Source organism: Alosa alosa, chromosome 9 (genome assembly GCF_017589495.1).
Source record: "Alosa alosa isolate M-15738 ecotype Scorff River chromosome 9, AALO_Geno_1.1, whole genome shotgun sequence".
Lineage (NCBI taxonomy): Eukaryota > Metazoa > Chordata > Actinopteri > Clupeiformes > Clupeidae > Alosa > Alosa alosa.
Window position 1 is genome coordinate 20,400,282 of NC_063197.1, and position 14,661 is coordinate 20,414,942.

The window sequence follows — 14,661 nt, forward strand, 5'->3', positions numbered from 1 at the left end:
CCTTCCTCATTTTTCTCATTTTTCTGGTTTCTTTCCCATTATCCACTTTTGCGTTCTCGCTCCCTCTTACTCCCTATTTCCTTTCTTTCTTTCTTTCTTTCTTTCTTTCTTTCTTTCTTTCTTTCTTTCTCTTATTCTTTCTCTCTCCCTTTCGCTATCTCTTACACTTACTCACTCTTTCTCTCTCTCTCTCTCTTCTCTCTTTTCTCTCTCTCTCTCTCTCTCTCTCTCTCTCTCTCCCTCCCTCCCTCCCTCCCTCCCTCCCTCCCTGTCTCTGTTCCAGTGTTTATTTTTGTCCTCCTGTGATGCTGTTCTGTGTTGTGACATGAGCCGTGTCTGTGTGCAGGTGATGAGCTCGACGAACGGAGAGCTGAATACTGACGACCCGACTGCAGGACACTCCAACGCCCCCATCACCGCACCCACTGAGGTGGAAGTGGCCGACGATACAAAGTGAGTTCCCTTCACGTGTTCTTTGTCACCATGACCATGTTGCGCATGATCTGCTTCAGCTGATCAGCTGATTTTGAGTAACTTATTATTTTATTGTAGCATCTTTTGCACAGGTGTCTTCAAGGAACTATGTAGAAACACTTTTTTTTTAAAAGATGCAACAAAGTATCATTTACGCAAAGTGCAACTTTATTTAGATTTGTCTGAGAAAAGTCACTCTCTTCCTGCTCCTGGACCTCCTGTTCTGTGTTTTCCCATCATGCCCTGCTATGCATACCAGACTGAACTCATTAGCGATACTCTCTGATTTCAATCAGGTGTTCTTGAGCGGGGAGGAATTAATGGAGGATATCCAAGATGGGATTCTTGTAGGGTTGGGTACCTTTCACATTTGAACCAATATTTGTACTGGTACCTGATGTTAGTTAAATTTTTCAAGTACTTTACGCTGTCTGAATTTGTAACTGTATCGGAAAGCCTGTAACTTAAAAAATTGGTGGAGTTACCAAGTTTAATCCAACAAAATATTATACATCATGGAAAACCTGGAAACATCATGGAATTGTAAATCCCTGTTTTTCAGGCCTAGAGAATTATGAAATTCAGTCAATTCAATGAATGTTTTGGAAGTCATGATATGTGTTAAATTCCTTGTGCTGTAGGTAGGGGATTTCCCACAGTGGCCAATCAACAACCGCATATTTAAAATTGCACAACATGACACAGGATACAACAGCAATGCACAGGTGGCTGGCGGCGTTTTCAATCGTGCCACGTGTTGCACCCAGGATTCGTAATGGCCCTTCACGGTACCACATGTGCTGCCAGTAGTCTGAATGCCAGATTAAAGAACAAAAGTAACAGAGAGAAAATCGCCAACAAAGAAACCTTTTGTGCGCAAAAAAAAAACAGCATGACCAACAGAGCAGCTTTCATGAGCATTTCACTGAGGTTATCATTCAGGCACCTTCCTTCATCACAACACCTCCAGGAGGCTCAACATTAGTGTCTGGTCTCCCAGAACCACCCCTCCACACTCATGATGGGTTCTCTTGACAACAAATTCTTCGGCCATTCCTCTTTGTTGCAGTGGCCGTGTATAATCCGATCAGCAACAAAAGATGCACTCCTCTGGAACCAAAAGTTGACGGCGATTGATTTAATGTGAATTGGTATTCGGTAATGCCCACATAATTTGATTGGTACCATTTAAAAGTACTGAGTTCAGTACCCAATCCTACCCCAAGAGCTGGAATGAGCAGAGAGGTTCTCAAAGACAATCACCTTTAATGAGCTAGTAGCTTTCTTATCAGATATTCTAAAGTCACTGAATGATCCCGATCATAGGAATGTTACCTAAAAGGCCACAGGGTAACTCGTTCAGACTCCGTCTCTGACATCCGTGTCTTGTTGTGTCTCCCTCCAGGTGCTGTTGTTTCTTCAAAAGGAGAAAGAGGAAAGCGCTCCAGCGACACAAGTGAAAAGAAGGCCTCGTCGGGCGAGAACTTGAAAACATTCTGGTCACTGTCAAGTTTTAAATGGAAGCAAAATACACAGATCACCCATTTCTTTTTTCTTTTTTTTCACCCCCTTCTCCCTCTCCAGTACACTCCTTGCTCCTATACCCCCCAAAACCTTTCCTACCCCTCCTTTTTTTTTTTTTTTTTCACTCTTCTCACGTTATAGCTCCGCACTATTGGAGCGTGAAGGAAAGTTGTTGTTCGATGGGCAAACACAACAGACTTTTATTCCTTTACAAATGAGAAAAATAAAGACCGAAACATAAATACATGTGTTTAAAAAAGGGGAGGGGGGTTGAAATGTGTTTAAAATAAAAGAAAAGAATACAAAAAAATTAACTACAATACACAACCACCGTGGCGTGAATATAAAAAAAGATACTGTTTGAAACAGTTGTTGTATTCTAGATTCCATGCTGAACATTTACTGTTGGGCTGTCATTGATATGGATGAGAACATGAAAGGAGAGAAATGTGTGAGAATTGAATTACTTGTTAGAAATAGTCCTTATTTGTGGGAACCCTGGGAGGCAAGAACGAACTATTCTAATGATAAAGAATCAAGAAGGCAACAGGATACTGTTCATCTCAGCCTCAATTGGAGATTTTAATTTTTTCAGTTTTTTTTTTTTTTTTTTATCTTTTTCTTTTTTCTCTTTTTTTCCCTTTTTTTTTTTTGTAAATGTAATCTGAAGTTTGGTTTCAAATGTCTCCTTTTGGCTGCAAACAAAAAACTTTTACCTTAATGTTGTAGTGCTCTGGAATTCATTTTTTTCATTTGCTTTCTTTGTTTTGTTAATTTTTCCATTCTTTTTTCTGTCAATGTGGACTTTGTAGCACAGTCACTGGCCTCAGGTACTGTGGAAGATGGGGAGAGCCTCAGATATACATCTCTCCTCTCGTTGCACTTTTGGGGAAAAAAAGACAAAATAACAGTGGAATTCTGGGTTTGAAATTAACAAACAGGAAACCAACTAAATAAAGACTGATTTAGGAAGATTCCTACACGAGGCTGATATCTGTACAAGGGCAGAGATGTTCATTTAGAAGGAAACAAAAAAAATGTCTTCAGTTTTATGTCTCACTTCAGAATAATTTACCAGGAAATCATAGTTTGTGCCTTTCCAAGTAAAATGTTTAAAGCTCAACGCAAGTGTCTTGCAATGACATTTCATCTGGTTTGACTCTGGTTGTGATGTGAAGACTTCAAGAGCTTTCTGTGTGTGAGTGTGCGTGTGCAGTTGCCCCTGTCCCTGTGCGTGTAAGCGGATGCCTACACCCTTGTATATACCGAATACATGGATCCTTCAAGAGGCTACCCTTCTCTGCTTCCTATTCAATGCCATGGCCTGACTCTCCTATGCTCTGACAATCAAATATAAATGTGTATATATATACATATACATACATACGCGGTTAAGCCTGGAATGCAGTTTTTGAAAATAAATAGGTCTGGGGATCTAGCTGCAGTAATTAGGGGTCATTTGTAATACTAGTTTTCTATATCTTTTCAGAATCTTTAAATTTAGGTTCTCTTTGAGGACCAGAATTTAAATAGCAGGTATAAGAGAGTATTTGCAAGGTCTTCAAAATGTGTATGTAAATATGCTTGCCAATGACTGAAGTTGCTGCGTGTCATGTATTGGATTTGCTTCTTGCTCAAATCTGGACTCGGATTATGCTTCCAGCATTTGTGCGGGACTGTGCACATCTTGATCACTGTAAAAAAAAAATGTTTTTCTTGGTCTAATCTGAGGTATTTGTGGAGAACTGTTCTTTGGTCCTTTGTCCTGGGTTCAAAGATTTTGCACTGTATAGTCATGGTTTCTGAAGGTTCCTAATGGTTGACTTCACAAGGGGCCATAAAGTCTAGTCAGCAATGACTAACGATTTGAGGGCACAGTTGAAGGTGAATCTTTTTTTTTTTGTTGGCCTCACAAATTCAAGACCTTCACTCTGTTTTCCACAATCTCCAAAATTGCCAGTGGAAAAGAGAACAAGCTATGAAATTTAATGACAACAAATCTCATGTCAAACTCAGTGTGTTGCTCATTTTGTATAAGCTTCTACAAATCTGCAAATTATCAACTATGCTCTCTGGTCGTCATTGGCCTTTATACAAAATAAGTAAGTATGGCTGACTGTAGCATAGCAGTAAACCTTATAAATGAGCATGCAGCAATATGCCTAGTGAACCCTGCGTTTTGGGGAAACATTCATAGATTACAGCAGGTTTCCTTTACACTTCTGTACCTTTTTGCGCATAAATCTGATGTGAAGGTTTCATGTCGTATAACGTTCTTGCAAAAAAAAAAAAAAAAAAGGTTATAAGGAAGCATGTGAACTTAAAAGGATTTGTTCAATCGCTCCTATCAGAAACTATACTGCAATGGAAATCTAAAGATCATGTAGACCTACACATCACTTTCAATACAGCTTGTTATTTTCTTAAGGTGATGTGAAGAATCATTACACATGTTAGCTGATGTGATCATCTGACCAAGTCGCATATGACATCATGTCGACATGATAGGCTACATGAGTGAGTGGTTAAAGCACTGCTGAGTGTGAGTCTGCTAGCTCTGAATCAATGTCATTTGTAGAAAAGAGGAACTGAGATATAATTTTTGACCAAGCCAACCATGTTTGTCAGCTTGTCTTGTTGACGCTCAAAAAAGAAGGCTCTTATCATTCTTTGGAGAAATGATAAACATCGCTTGACAGTAGCTTTGTGTTGTTGTCATTGTTCCACATGATTTGTGTCACAGTCGCACTGCTAATTATACCTTAAGTCTTAAGATATTATAATTAATCCTAATGGCCTCCATAGAACATGACCAGGTCTTATCCCGAGGTAGTTCCTGGGTGGATATCAGCCCCAATCGATGCTCCAAAATAACCTACTGGTTATGTCCCTCTCAGCCTCACTGGCACGTGTGAACTTTTAAGCTGCAAATCGTGTTTAATATTTGATGCCACACAAACCTGATCAATATTTGATGCCATACAAACCTCCTAATCAGAGAGACTGTGAGTGCATGAAATTAAGATAGCCTATATTTACCGGATAATCAAAGTAGGTTTGTGAAGAAGATAGCCAGGGCATTTGATGATGTCAAGGTCCGATGCCTACAGGCCTGAACCTCCAGGGAATATGCTAAAGAAGTTCCAGAAATGCTTATGTGCACGACTTTGTTTAGCTGGGACTGACTTTTAGCTTTCAAAATAGGCTTATGTGCAAGGACTTATTTCCTTAGCCAATTTATCTGGAACATTACTTGTAAGAAGCTTCTCTTATAGGCTATGCTTATTTTTTTGTTTTTTTTTTTTTTTTAAAAAAAAAAAAAAAGATTTTTATTTCAAAATAAGTTTGAGATGTTTTTCTGTAGCCTGAGGGGACGGCCTAAACAAGTTGGAACAAAATGCCTCCATAAGTGGAAAGCCCCAAACACAGAAAGGAAAGTGAAAATTAGATGCACTAAATGAAAGGATGAATAAAAATTTGCCTTTAAAAACGCTTCATAATCATCTTTTCATTTTGAGTTATTAGTTATCTTAAAGGCGTCATTGACAGACCCGGCAAAGAGGAAGCATAACGCATGTGACTTTGTGCTGTGATACGGCCAATGTTAAGAAGCTTGGAGACTGGCCATAAAAGTGCAGGAGCGTTCGTGGAAATAGCTTCGGTTTTTTTTAACCTTGCCAACTACTCAGCATAATCTGCACTGTGTTTAAAGTCGTCAAGGCCAGTAAAAGTGCTGACTGCTGAAGGGCTTTAACAAGAACGTCCTGGAAACACCTGCTGTCATTTGGATATTGATTTTTTTTTTTATTTACTTTTGCTATATGATGGGCATCCTTTATTCTTGCGCGCGACATGGTTAGATTTTAAACGTTTCATTATCATCGACTGAATAGGTCTGATAAAATATTGAAGACAGATCTCCGCATATGATAAAAAACAAAAATGCCTAAACAGGATAGTTTACCAATCCGCAAGCGCCTATGCTATGCTGTAGGACATTTCTTGAATGACTTGTGCGCGTCCATGTGGTTCACGTATTTGCTAGTGTATTACCACACCGTCCTCGGTTTCCTCGACACATATGCAGGTGTTTTACTGTTCATCGGTCAAATAGCGGACGGGATTTGCACGCCTCTCATCGGTTATGAATCGGACCGGACACCAGGATGTGGATCTTATGGGAAAAGAAAGACTTGGCATTTAGTGGGTAAGGCTGTTGTGACATGCGTACACACATAAAAGTATATCTGGGAGAAATGCAGAGTTTAACTTATTTCTGTTTCCTTTCAGGAACTTTGTGTGTGATTGTGTCCTTCCCTTTTATATTTAACCCCTGTCTTGGGTGTGCCGGGGGTACGCCAAATTGGGTGGGCATCACCTACTTCACCCCGTTCATAATCGTGTTCCAGTTCGGCTGGGCAGCCACCCAGATATCCCACCTGTCCCTTATCCCTGAACTGGTCTCCTGCGAACATGACAAGGTGGAACTCACAGCATACAGGTATAGCCAGCAGTTCAGTAAATCAAGCCACATAACAGAGAATTAAATTACATATCCATTCACACATGAGTAGGCCTACCTAAAAGCAAAGGTGACACTGCACACTGATACTGGTAGAGACAAAGTAGAACTGCAGTCACTCAGATCTCAGTATTTGTGTTGATAATATTCATGGCAACATCATGTGTCTCTTCCTTGTTTAGAAATGCTTTCAGTGTGGTGGCTAACATCACAGTGTATGCTGTGGCATGGTTGCTCTTCCACTTCCAAGCACAGCACGCGGATCCCACCGTTACCGACAGCTTGGGACCTGTGGATATTCCACTGTTCAGGGTAACATTTCCGACCCCATTTGCCAACATTTTAATATTTATATACTCAAAAATGTTCTGTCTTACAGTAAGTAAATTCTGTCTTACAGTAAGTAAATATGAAGCACAAGCCTTTAGACAAATTACTACATTTAGAAGACCTCAACTTCTAAACCATTAGAACACCTCATATTCCATAAAAACTACTGCACTCATAAACAGGCAAAGGCACCTTAATATATGATGTTATCTCCTTCCTTGGCATGCCTCCTGTTAGGAGCTGGCTCTGATAGTGGTGGGCACGGGGGCAGTGTTCTCCCTCATCTTCCACCTGGGCACGCGTGAGAAGGCCCAGCAGAGGGAAGAGGAGGAGGAGGCGGCGGCTGGTGAGGGGGACTGCCTGACCAGTTCCTACCAGACCCTCATGCCTCCATCCCCTCAGAGCTCCACCCCTCCTGTACTGCTCCAGTGGAAACATTGGCTTCGGGAGCCATCCTTCTACCAGGTGAGCCTGGCCTTCACCAGGCATGGACACGGAATATCAAGACAGCAATATTGCAATATTTGTGATCATTGTGTTATTGATGCATTGACACATAATGCTGATACATAAAAAATAACAAATTTGTTCAGATTACCATTTTAGTTTTCCAGAGAATACTTCTCTGCTTCTGTGGTAGGGTTCTTGATAAATCAGCAACTAAAGGGGGAGACCAGTACATATATAACACAGCATACACTTTATCTGCATGTTTTTTTTGGTGCACAGGCTACGTATACTTTGATCACATTTACCTTGCCAAGAGACTCCCAGTCTTTAAAATATAACATATGGGAGAAATAAATTGTAGTGTACCACAGAACTGAATCACATACTTCCATGGTAAAATGAAAAGAATCTACCATGTCAGATACCAGCAGCAGAATGTGTGCATTTGTACCAGAAACAGCAACAGTTTGCAAAGCTTGGTAATGAAATACTCTTGCCTGTTCATGCCTGAACTTTAAACTTCCCACCCGACCAACTCAGCTATTTTGCTGCTGCTGCTTTAACCCACAGGTGGCTCTGCTGTATATGTGCACCAGGCTGATAGTGAACCTGTCACAGACATATATCTCCATGTTCTTGACCAATTCCCTGCTGCTCCCTAAGGTAGGCAACCCAAAGCACACTTTGATGGTCTCAGTGATATGAAGTTTATTCTTCTGTCACTCCTCAGATAGAGTTTTGCATGTAGATTTGACAGCACTCCTGTCGTTCTCCTTCTCCATCGCAGAACTTCATAGCAACAATCCCACTGGTGATGTATGTGAGTGGGTTGGTGTCATCTCTGGTCATGAAACCTCTTAGCAAGCGCATCAGCATTAAGGTGAGTCTACACTCTCTTTTCGCCACATTCTTGGATATCTCGCGCTCTCTCTCTCTCTCTCTCTCTTTCCCCTTTTCTCTGTTTGTATTATCTTGACAATTACTTTAATCTTTAAACAAAATTATTGGTAAGGAATTGATGTTTGATGCAGGAGTATGCTTTTGCAATATAGATTTCTTTGAAGAAAAAATGTTTGAGATCAATGTTGACCCTTATGAGATGGATAACTGGTAGAAAAAAAGAGTTAAATAAAGTAAAGTAGGTTAAATCAGTGTTTAGCCAACAGTGAACTTTGAAAATCCCCAAATCTGTGCAATGCGTCACAGAGCAAAGTAATGCTTTGGAACAAATTCCTCACTTATGTACACCTGCACTAGACATTAGTGTTACTTCATTAAAGCTTCAGTTACACTGATGCATACCTCCATAATGTGAAACGGAATCAAGTCCTGTTGCTTTGAAATTACTCTCCAAAAGACTGGTCATGTCTGACAATTTGCTTCAAATAAATCGCAGATGACCTATTTGGTGGGGCTGCTGCTGATTATGGCCTTTGCCTTGTGGGTTCTGCTGGAGAGGAACATGGGGAAGCTCATTTACGGTGGAGCGGTTCTCCTAGGGTCCGGTTCCACTATTATCCTGGTCATGTCTCTGTCCCTGACCGCCAACCTCATCGGAGAACAAACGGTTGGCACCTACATCCTTCTGCATTTGCACCCTTTTCAGCTACTTTGCCACATTGGTGGGTGTCCTTAATGACCCTGCTAACCTGCCCTATTTTTCCATCCCCAGCAAAGTGGAGCCTTTGTGTACGGAGCAATGAGCTTTACTGACAAAGTTGCCAATGGCCTTGGTGTGATGCTAATCCAAACCTTGTATCCTTGTCAGTAAGTTAAACCCAGACACATTTAAATGACGTTAAGATGCTAAAACTCTCATTACTCATTACACTAAAATGCTTATTACTCACTTCCGTGCCAGCCTTAAGCACTATATTATGTTTGCTGGTCAGAAAGGACTGCACATAAAATTGATTCCTCTGCATCAGTATACTAGATATTTGATATAATCAATTTTAAAAATTAAAAGTAGATAATATGTTAAATATAATTTAGTACATAAAATGCAGTATAATGCGCTAGACTCTAACATGTGTCTGTGTGTCTGTGTTGCTCTTTCTGCCCTCTATAGTACTGCAGCCTGCTGTCCTGACTGTGTGTGGTTTTACCACAGTGTGATGGTGTCTGTGACTGGCGGGGTGGCCTTGGTGGCAGCACTAGCTCTGATCAGTCTCTTCGTCTGGCCCATCCAGATTCGCCGAGGTAAGTAAACATCCCTGACAAGCACACAACAACACTTCCTCAATGCATTCCTCTAACCTGACTCATGGAAAGGGTATCAGTGCAGGCACATGACAGCCTGCTGGTGAGAGTTGCCTATGACCTTACTTACTCTATCTGAAAGGTGCATTCCAAGAGTTTGACAGGTGAGAAGGACTATTGCACATGAGGTTTCTTGCCTAAATTATTGTTCCCAGCATTGCTCTTTTGTGCAACTTGACAATAATAGTTAAGTCGGATAAATCATTTTATATAATGGATATTGAAATGTAATATCATAGAATTAATGTAAACTCAGCAAAGAATTCAAATGCTATTGTTTAACTTTAATCTCCTTAACTTTTAACACAGATTCTACACAGAACAAGCCAACAGATTGCCAATGAAACCATTAAGGTCATTGACTGTTAGGGTAAAGGCATATTTCTTATGCACTATAGCAAACCCCAACCAAAATATTAAGTGGCGAGAGAGAGAAACAAACAGCACTTACATGGAAGGGAGGGAGAGAGAGAGAATTCAAAGACCTTTTTAGAAAATGATCATGCCAGTTCTTCCCTCATTAAAATGTTGACTAGATTTGGAACGTTAGCTAGCCCTCTTCCCCTCTTTCTAGCATGTTAAGAGTGATACCAATGAGTCTTCATCCTAGCTGTATAATTGAGCTCAGTACAGCCTCTGAAAGTCAGTGATTAATTAACTTTTTTCAATTAATTGTGGCGATTGACGCATACATTTTTGACTACTAAAGACATAACAATTATATTTTGTACTCGCTCAGCATAATCACTCCATGTGTGGTGAAGGATGAATTAGTCCACAGCAGACCTGTTTGCCCAAAGTCAAATAGAATATAGTCGCCTTCCTAAAATTATGGCATATACCGGTAAGTCATGTTTTTACAAAAAAATGTTTTGCCTAAATCATCATCATTAAATTTTTGGTTAACTTTTTTGTGTTTTCTGAAAAACCTGGAAAAAATGACTTATGCCATTATTTTAGGAAGGTTACTCTTAATCATTGTTTTCTATTAAGAATACCCTGGTCAGTAGCCTAGAAATCTAGACGCACCCTAGCGGCGGCAAATTAATTTGCTCAGCCTGTACATCTAGTATCAAACCATAGGGATTTCTATTGGCTGACGCCGTGGACGTCATCCAATCACAGTGCTCTATTTTGTTAAAGAGTCTTAAGGTGGGCTTAACAGGATGGTGGCTATGGCTAACAAAGAGCGGTTGTTTGAATCGGCGTTGGCGTCAACTTTGGATATAAGGATACAAGGATACAAGGAAGTTTATTGTCACATGCATATAGTTACTGGAAGTAAGAAATGCAGTGAAATTATGTCTGGTGTTAGCCTATTTGTGCAAAGTGTGGGGGTGTAAAAGTGTTGGACTTGTGCTTTTCTTTGAAAGTTGAGCAACACAATGCACTTAAGTCATTCCTTTCGAAGAAGGATGTATTTGCCGTTTTGTCGACCGGATACGGATATGGTCGAAGCGCTGGCCTATTGCATGCCTAGGCAGTTTGAAAGACAATTCTCTGCCCGCCCCTTGGATTAAGCGAGGTGAATGATTCGATTCCAGACTATACATTTCAATGATATAGGATGGCCCGCCAGGCTACCTGGTCAGTATAGCAGATAAGATATGGGACGTGTAGAGAGTAAGAGATCAGTGCACAACTGCAAACAGCTGACTTAGCACTGAAGGGAATGTCCATTGCTCAGAAGTTCAGGCAATCCACATGGGATGCATAACCCTAAATTATTAATCTCAGCCATTAATTTTAGCCGTGGCAGTCATTCGCAGGCAGCCTCTGTCCCAGTTCTTATCAATGGTCCCCGCCCTCCCAAAACAAGGAAGTCAGCACTTATACCTGTGTCAAATAAGGACTGTGAGTACTTCCTGTAGCTAAATGTCATTAGTTCCTTTGTTATTTGTACACAGCAGATATAGAACTTGGCTCCTGCAACTTGACTTTTGATGGAAAGGTTTAAGCTTAAAGCTGTCTAATCCATTTTTATTTATTAGAGCTCTGAGTTTGTCTGTATTTGGTCAGTCTGACCAAGTTTTAGATTACCTGTAAGAAAGTACAATTTCATTTAATAAGTATGTTTTCTGTGCCCAACTATGCAACATCAGCATGTATCACGATGGAGTTAAAATGATGAATTGAGGCAATAGTCTCTCCTGCATCCCCCCTGCCTGCATGCCATTTCTTTTGAACCTCTGACTCAGACTGGTTCCTTAGTTGTTCTCAGAAAGACTGGATTGAAGTCATACTTCTCCTAACTTCCCCTATGTTGTAGTCAGTGTGTAGTAGTATCCAAAGCTACCCAGCCCACCAGGCTGCACATCAATCTTTTTCTGTCTGCGGCTGGTACATGCAGCGCTGGTGTAGATCAGCTCTCAGCTCTACTTCCTGTTTCTCTGTGTGAATGGGCTTTACTGAAACGTTGCCTGGTCTCTTCGCAGGTCTTCCTGTTTTGACCGGATGCACGGCTGCGGATGGAAAGGATACATATGGCACTCTGGCCCACTCTGTTGTGAACTGAGGGCCTGAGGCCACACTGATAACACTGCCGTTTGCCACGAATGTTTAGGCTGCTCGTCATATTTCACTGTGGATGGGAAGAGGAAAGGAAACCACCTGGCAACCCTGTTTCTTTTTCTGCAACTTTTCTGTTTTTTTTGTCTTTTTCAGATCCTTCTTCTTGTTAAACAGTGAGGCACATCAATAATATAAGAGACTTGTTATTGATGTCATCAGACAACATCAATTTGCTATGGCATTGTTGACACTATCTTTAATCACCAGATGTTTTACACATTCATTGTTGGCATTTGGGCAGAACACTCAAACTGTTTTATTATGAGTTATTGTTTTTTAAGGATTTATACAGTTTTAATGGTACTCTTTATGGGTAGTTAGTTTTTATAACCTAAAGATACAGTTTTTAGACAAAAAAAAAAAGACTTCTTCTGTAATAAGAATTGAAAGGCTCTTGAAAGTCACTATCTCTAGTGTAAAAGCTCAGAGAAAGTGGATACCAGGGACAGACTGTCTTACTCTTTCATAGAAAACAGAGTTCTACTAACAGTTTGGTTTCTGTTCCTCTAACGCAGTGTTGCAGACCAAGGACCACTTAACCAATACAAAAAAAATCACAGACCACCTAGCTAAAAAAACCTACTTCAGCAGTATATTACACTAGGCCTACTCACTGAACCACCTTGCTTATTGTTTTTGCACCTTGCTTATTGTGTCAGAAGATTCATGGCGTAGCTTACATAGGCAGTGTTGCAGAACTGTTTTGATTTACATACAAGTTGGTTCAATACTGCAAATATTGCAATTACAACGTTTGCTCGCGGAGCACTTGAGATAGCTTGCGGACCACACTTTGAGAAACACTGCTCTAACGCCTCTACTAAATTGTTACTGCTGCCTTTCTCATTGTGATATGCAAACATGTTTGATGTGTAAAAGGAATGTTAATATAGCTCAAACTTGATGGGTGTGTATCATTGATGCTTGTTTGTGCTGAAGGGTATTTTCTTAAATGTAATTTTTTTTATACGTTTTTTTTTTCTAGTATTTTTTTCTAGTCTTGTATTGGATGTATTTTTTATACTTTCAGTTGTAAAGTCAAATTTTATTCTCCAAATTATTTATATTGCAAAGAGCACTTTCAAATTCAGTACATTCAGTCTGTGAGCGGATCACATTGTACTCAGATAGTGTGATAGAGTACAAGTGTGCATACAGTAGAGTCAAATGGAATTTTTAGGTCAGTAGATTTAATTTAGGTACATACATGGGGTTTGTCAGTAAAATGTGTTTCAATCATTTTGTTTTTGTCTTGTTTTGTATTCACAGTAATATTTATTATGTTCTGGATTGTCATTTTAAGAAAACAAGAAATCTCATTTAATTGGTGAGAAGTGTGGACTACATCGTATAGATTCATATTTGGAGATTGGACTTTGTCTTTGTCTTTGCCGAGGCCTATATCTTGCATACCATAAATAATAAGACCCTCATTACGAGTAGAACAAGTCATGGCACATACAACACTGACGGGTGAAGTCTGACACCTTTCATAACACGTTTATGACACACCACTCTGGGTTTGTTGGGATCAGTCCATGTGGAGCCCTTCAGTCGTCATGACATGACATACTTTTACCCAAGCAGTTTTTAACTTTTAAAATGGTCATCTCTTCTTCCTCATGTTATGACCGCTTCTCAGGGAAACTTCCTCATACCTCAAACTCGACACACCTGTTTTCCTTGCTTAGGGTAGCCTGCTGGCAATGATGTGGCCATTCCTTCAGCATAGATCTCAGAGTGTATTTAATGAATCAGATGCAGGTTACTTCTCATCACTGCATCTAATTTTCCATTTAAACCTCAATTTCAACTTTGAATATGCATCTAAATTCAAAAAAGCAGCAAAACGGCAGGAAATAATCATTTCCTGCACTGGAATCACTCAGAGCAGCATACTGTACATACAACATTCTTTTTTCAGATATAGGCCTACACATGAGACATGTTACATTCCTAGAGCTACAGTATAGGTAGGGAATTTCCCACAGTGGCCAATCAACAACCAAGCCTATTTACCATGAAAAACAAAATCACCAACAAAGAAACCTTTGTGGACAGAAAAATCATCACCAACAGAACAGCCTTGGAGAGTATTTCACTGGAGTTATCAAGCCGGTACCTTCCTTCATCAGGGTTTCATTGAATTAGGCCCAACAGTAGACACACCTGTGACGACTCTGAGCGCTGTTCCTGCGAGCGCCTATAGGCATGGCTTTAGTGCTTGTTAAGGCCGCACCTAATTTGCTGCATCTTCATTGCTATGGCCGTTTACAAAATATAGGCTAATATCATTGCAGCAATGTTCTTCTGAAAAGACTTAGCATAAAATTAAATAAATTAATCTTGAAGTAAAACAGTGTATCAAATAAAGTAAAAAAAGGTGAAGTTCTTTTGAAAAAAGAAAGAAAATGAGTTAACCCTCCTATTGTGTTCGTTTTATGTTTACTAGTTTTGTGTTCCCAATCAAAAATGACCACTGCATTATAACTTGTTATAAATCCATAGTAACACACATATTATCCTGT

General features: G+C 40.0%; 2 protein-coding genes across 8 annotated transcripts in view; both read left to right on the forward strand.

Annotated features, from left to right (window-relative positions):
• The window catches only part of csnk1g2b (casein kinase 1, gamma 2b), a 30,962-nt gene extending 27,841 nt beyond the window's left edge, over positions 1-3,121 (forward strand). For all 7 annotated transcript variants that reach the window (XM_048252202.1, XM_048252208.1, XM_048252206.1 and 4 more), the window contains 2 exons: positions 347-453; positions 1,880-3,121. In XM_048252202.1, the coding sequence (XP_048108159.1) occupies positions 347-453; positions 1,880-1,934 (162 nt within the window). In that variant the 3' untranslated portion in view covers positions 1,935-3,121. The remainder of the gene's footprint in view (positions 1-346; positions 454-1,879) is intronic.
• A 2,491-nt stretch (positions 3,122-5,612) lies between these two features.
• Positions 5,613-13,372, forward strand: mfsd12b (major facilitator superfamily domain containing 12b). Its single transcript, XM_048252677.1, has 10 exons — positions 5,613-6,205; positions 6,289-6,499; positions 6,703-6,832; positions 7,088-7,315; positions 7,871-7,963; positions 8,088-8,180; positions 8,697-8,867; positions 8,973-9,067; positions 9,372-9,502; positions 11,998-13,372. The coding sequence occupies exons 1-10, from the start codon at positions 5,941-5,943 to the stop codon at positions 12,075-12,077; spliced, it is 1,497 nt and encodes a 498-aa protein (XP_048108634.1). The 5' UTR covers positions 5,613-5,940; the 3' UTR covers positions 12,078-13,372.
• The last annotated feature ends 1,289 nt before the right edge of the window (positions 13,373-14,661 follow it).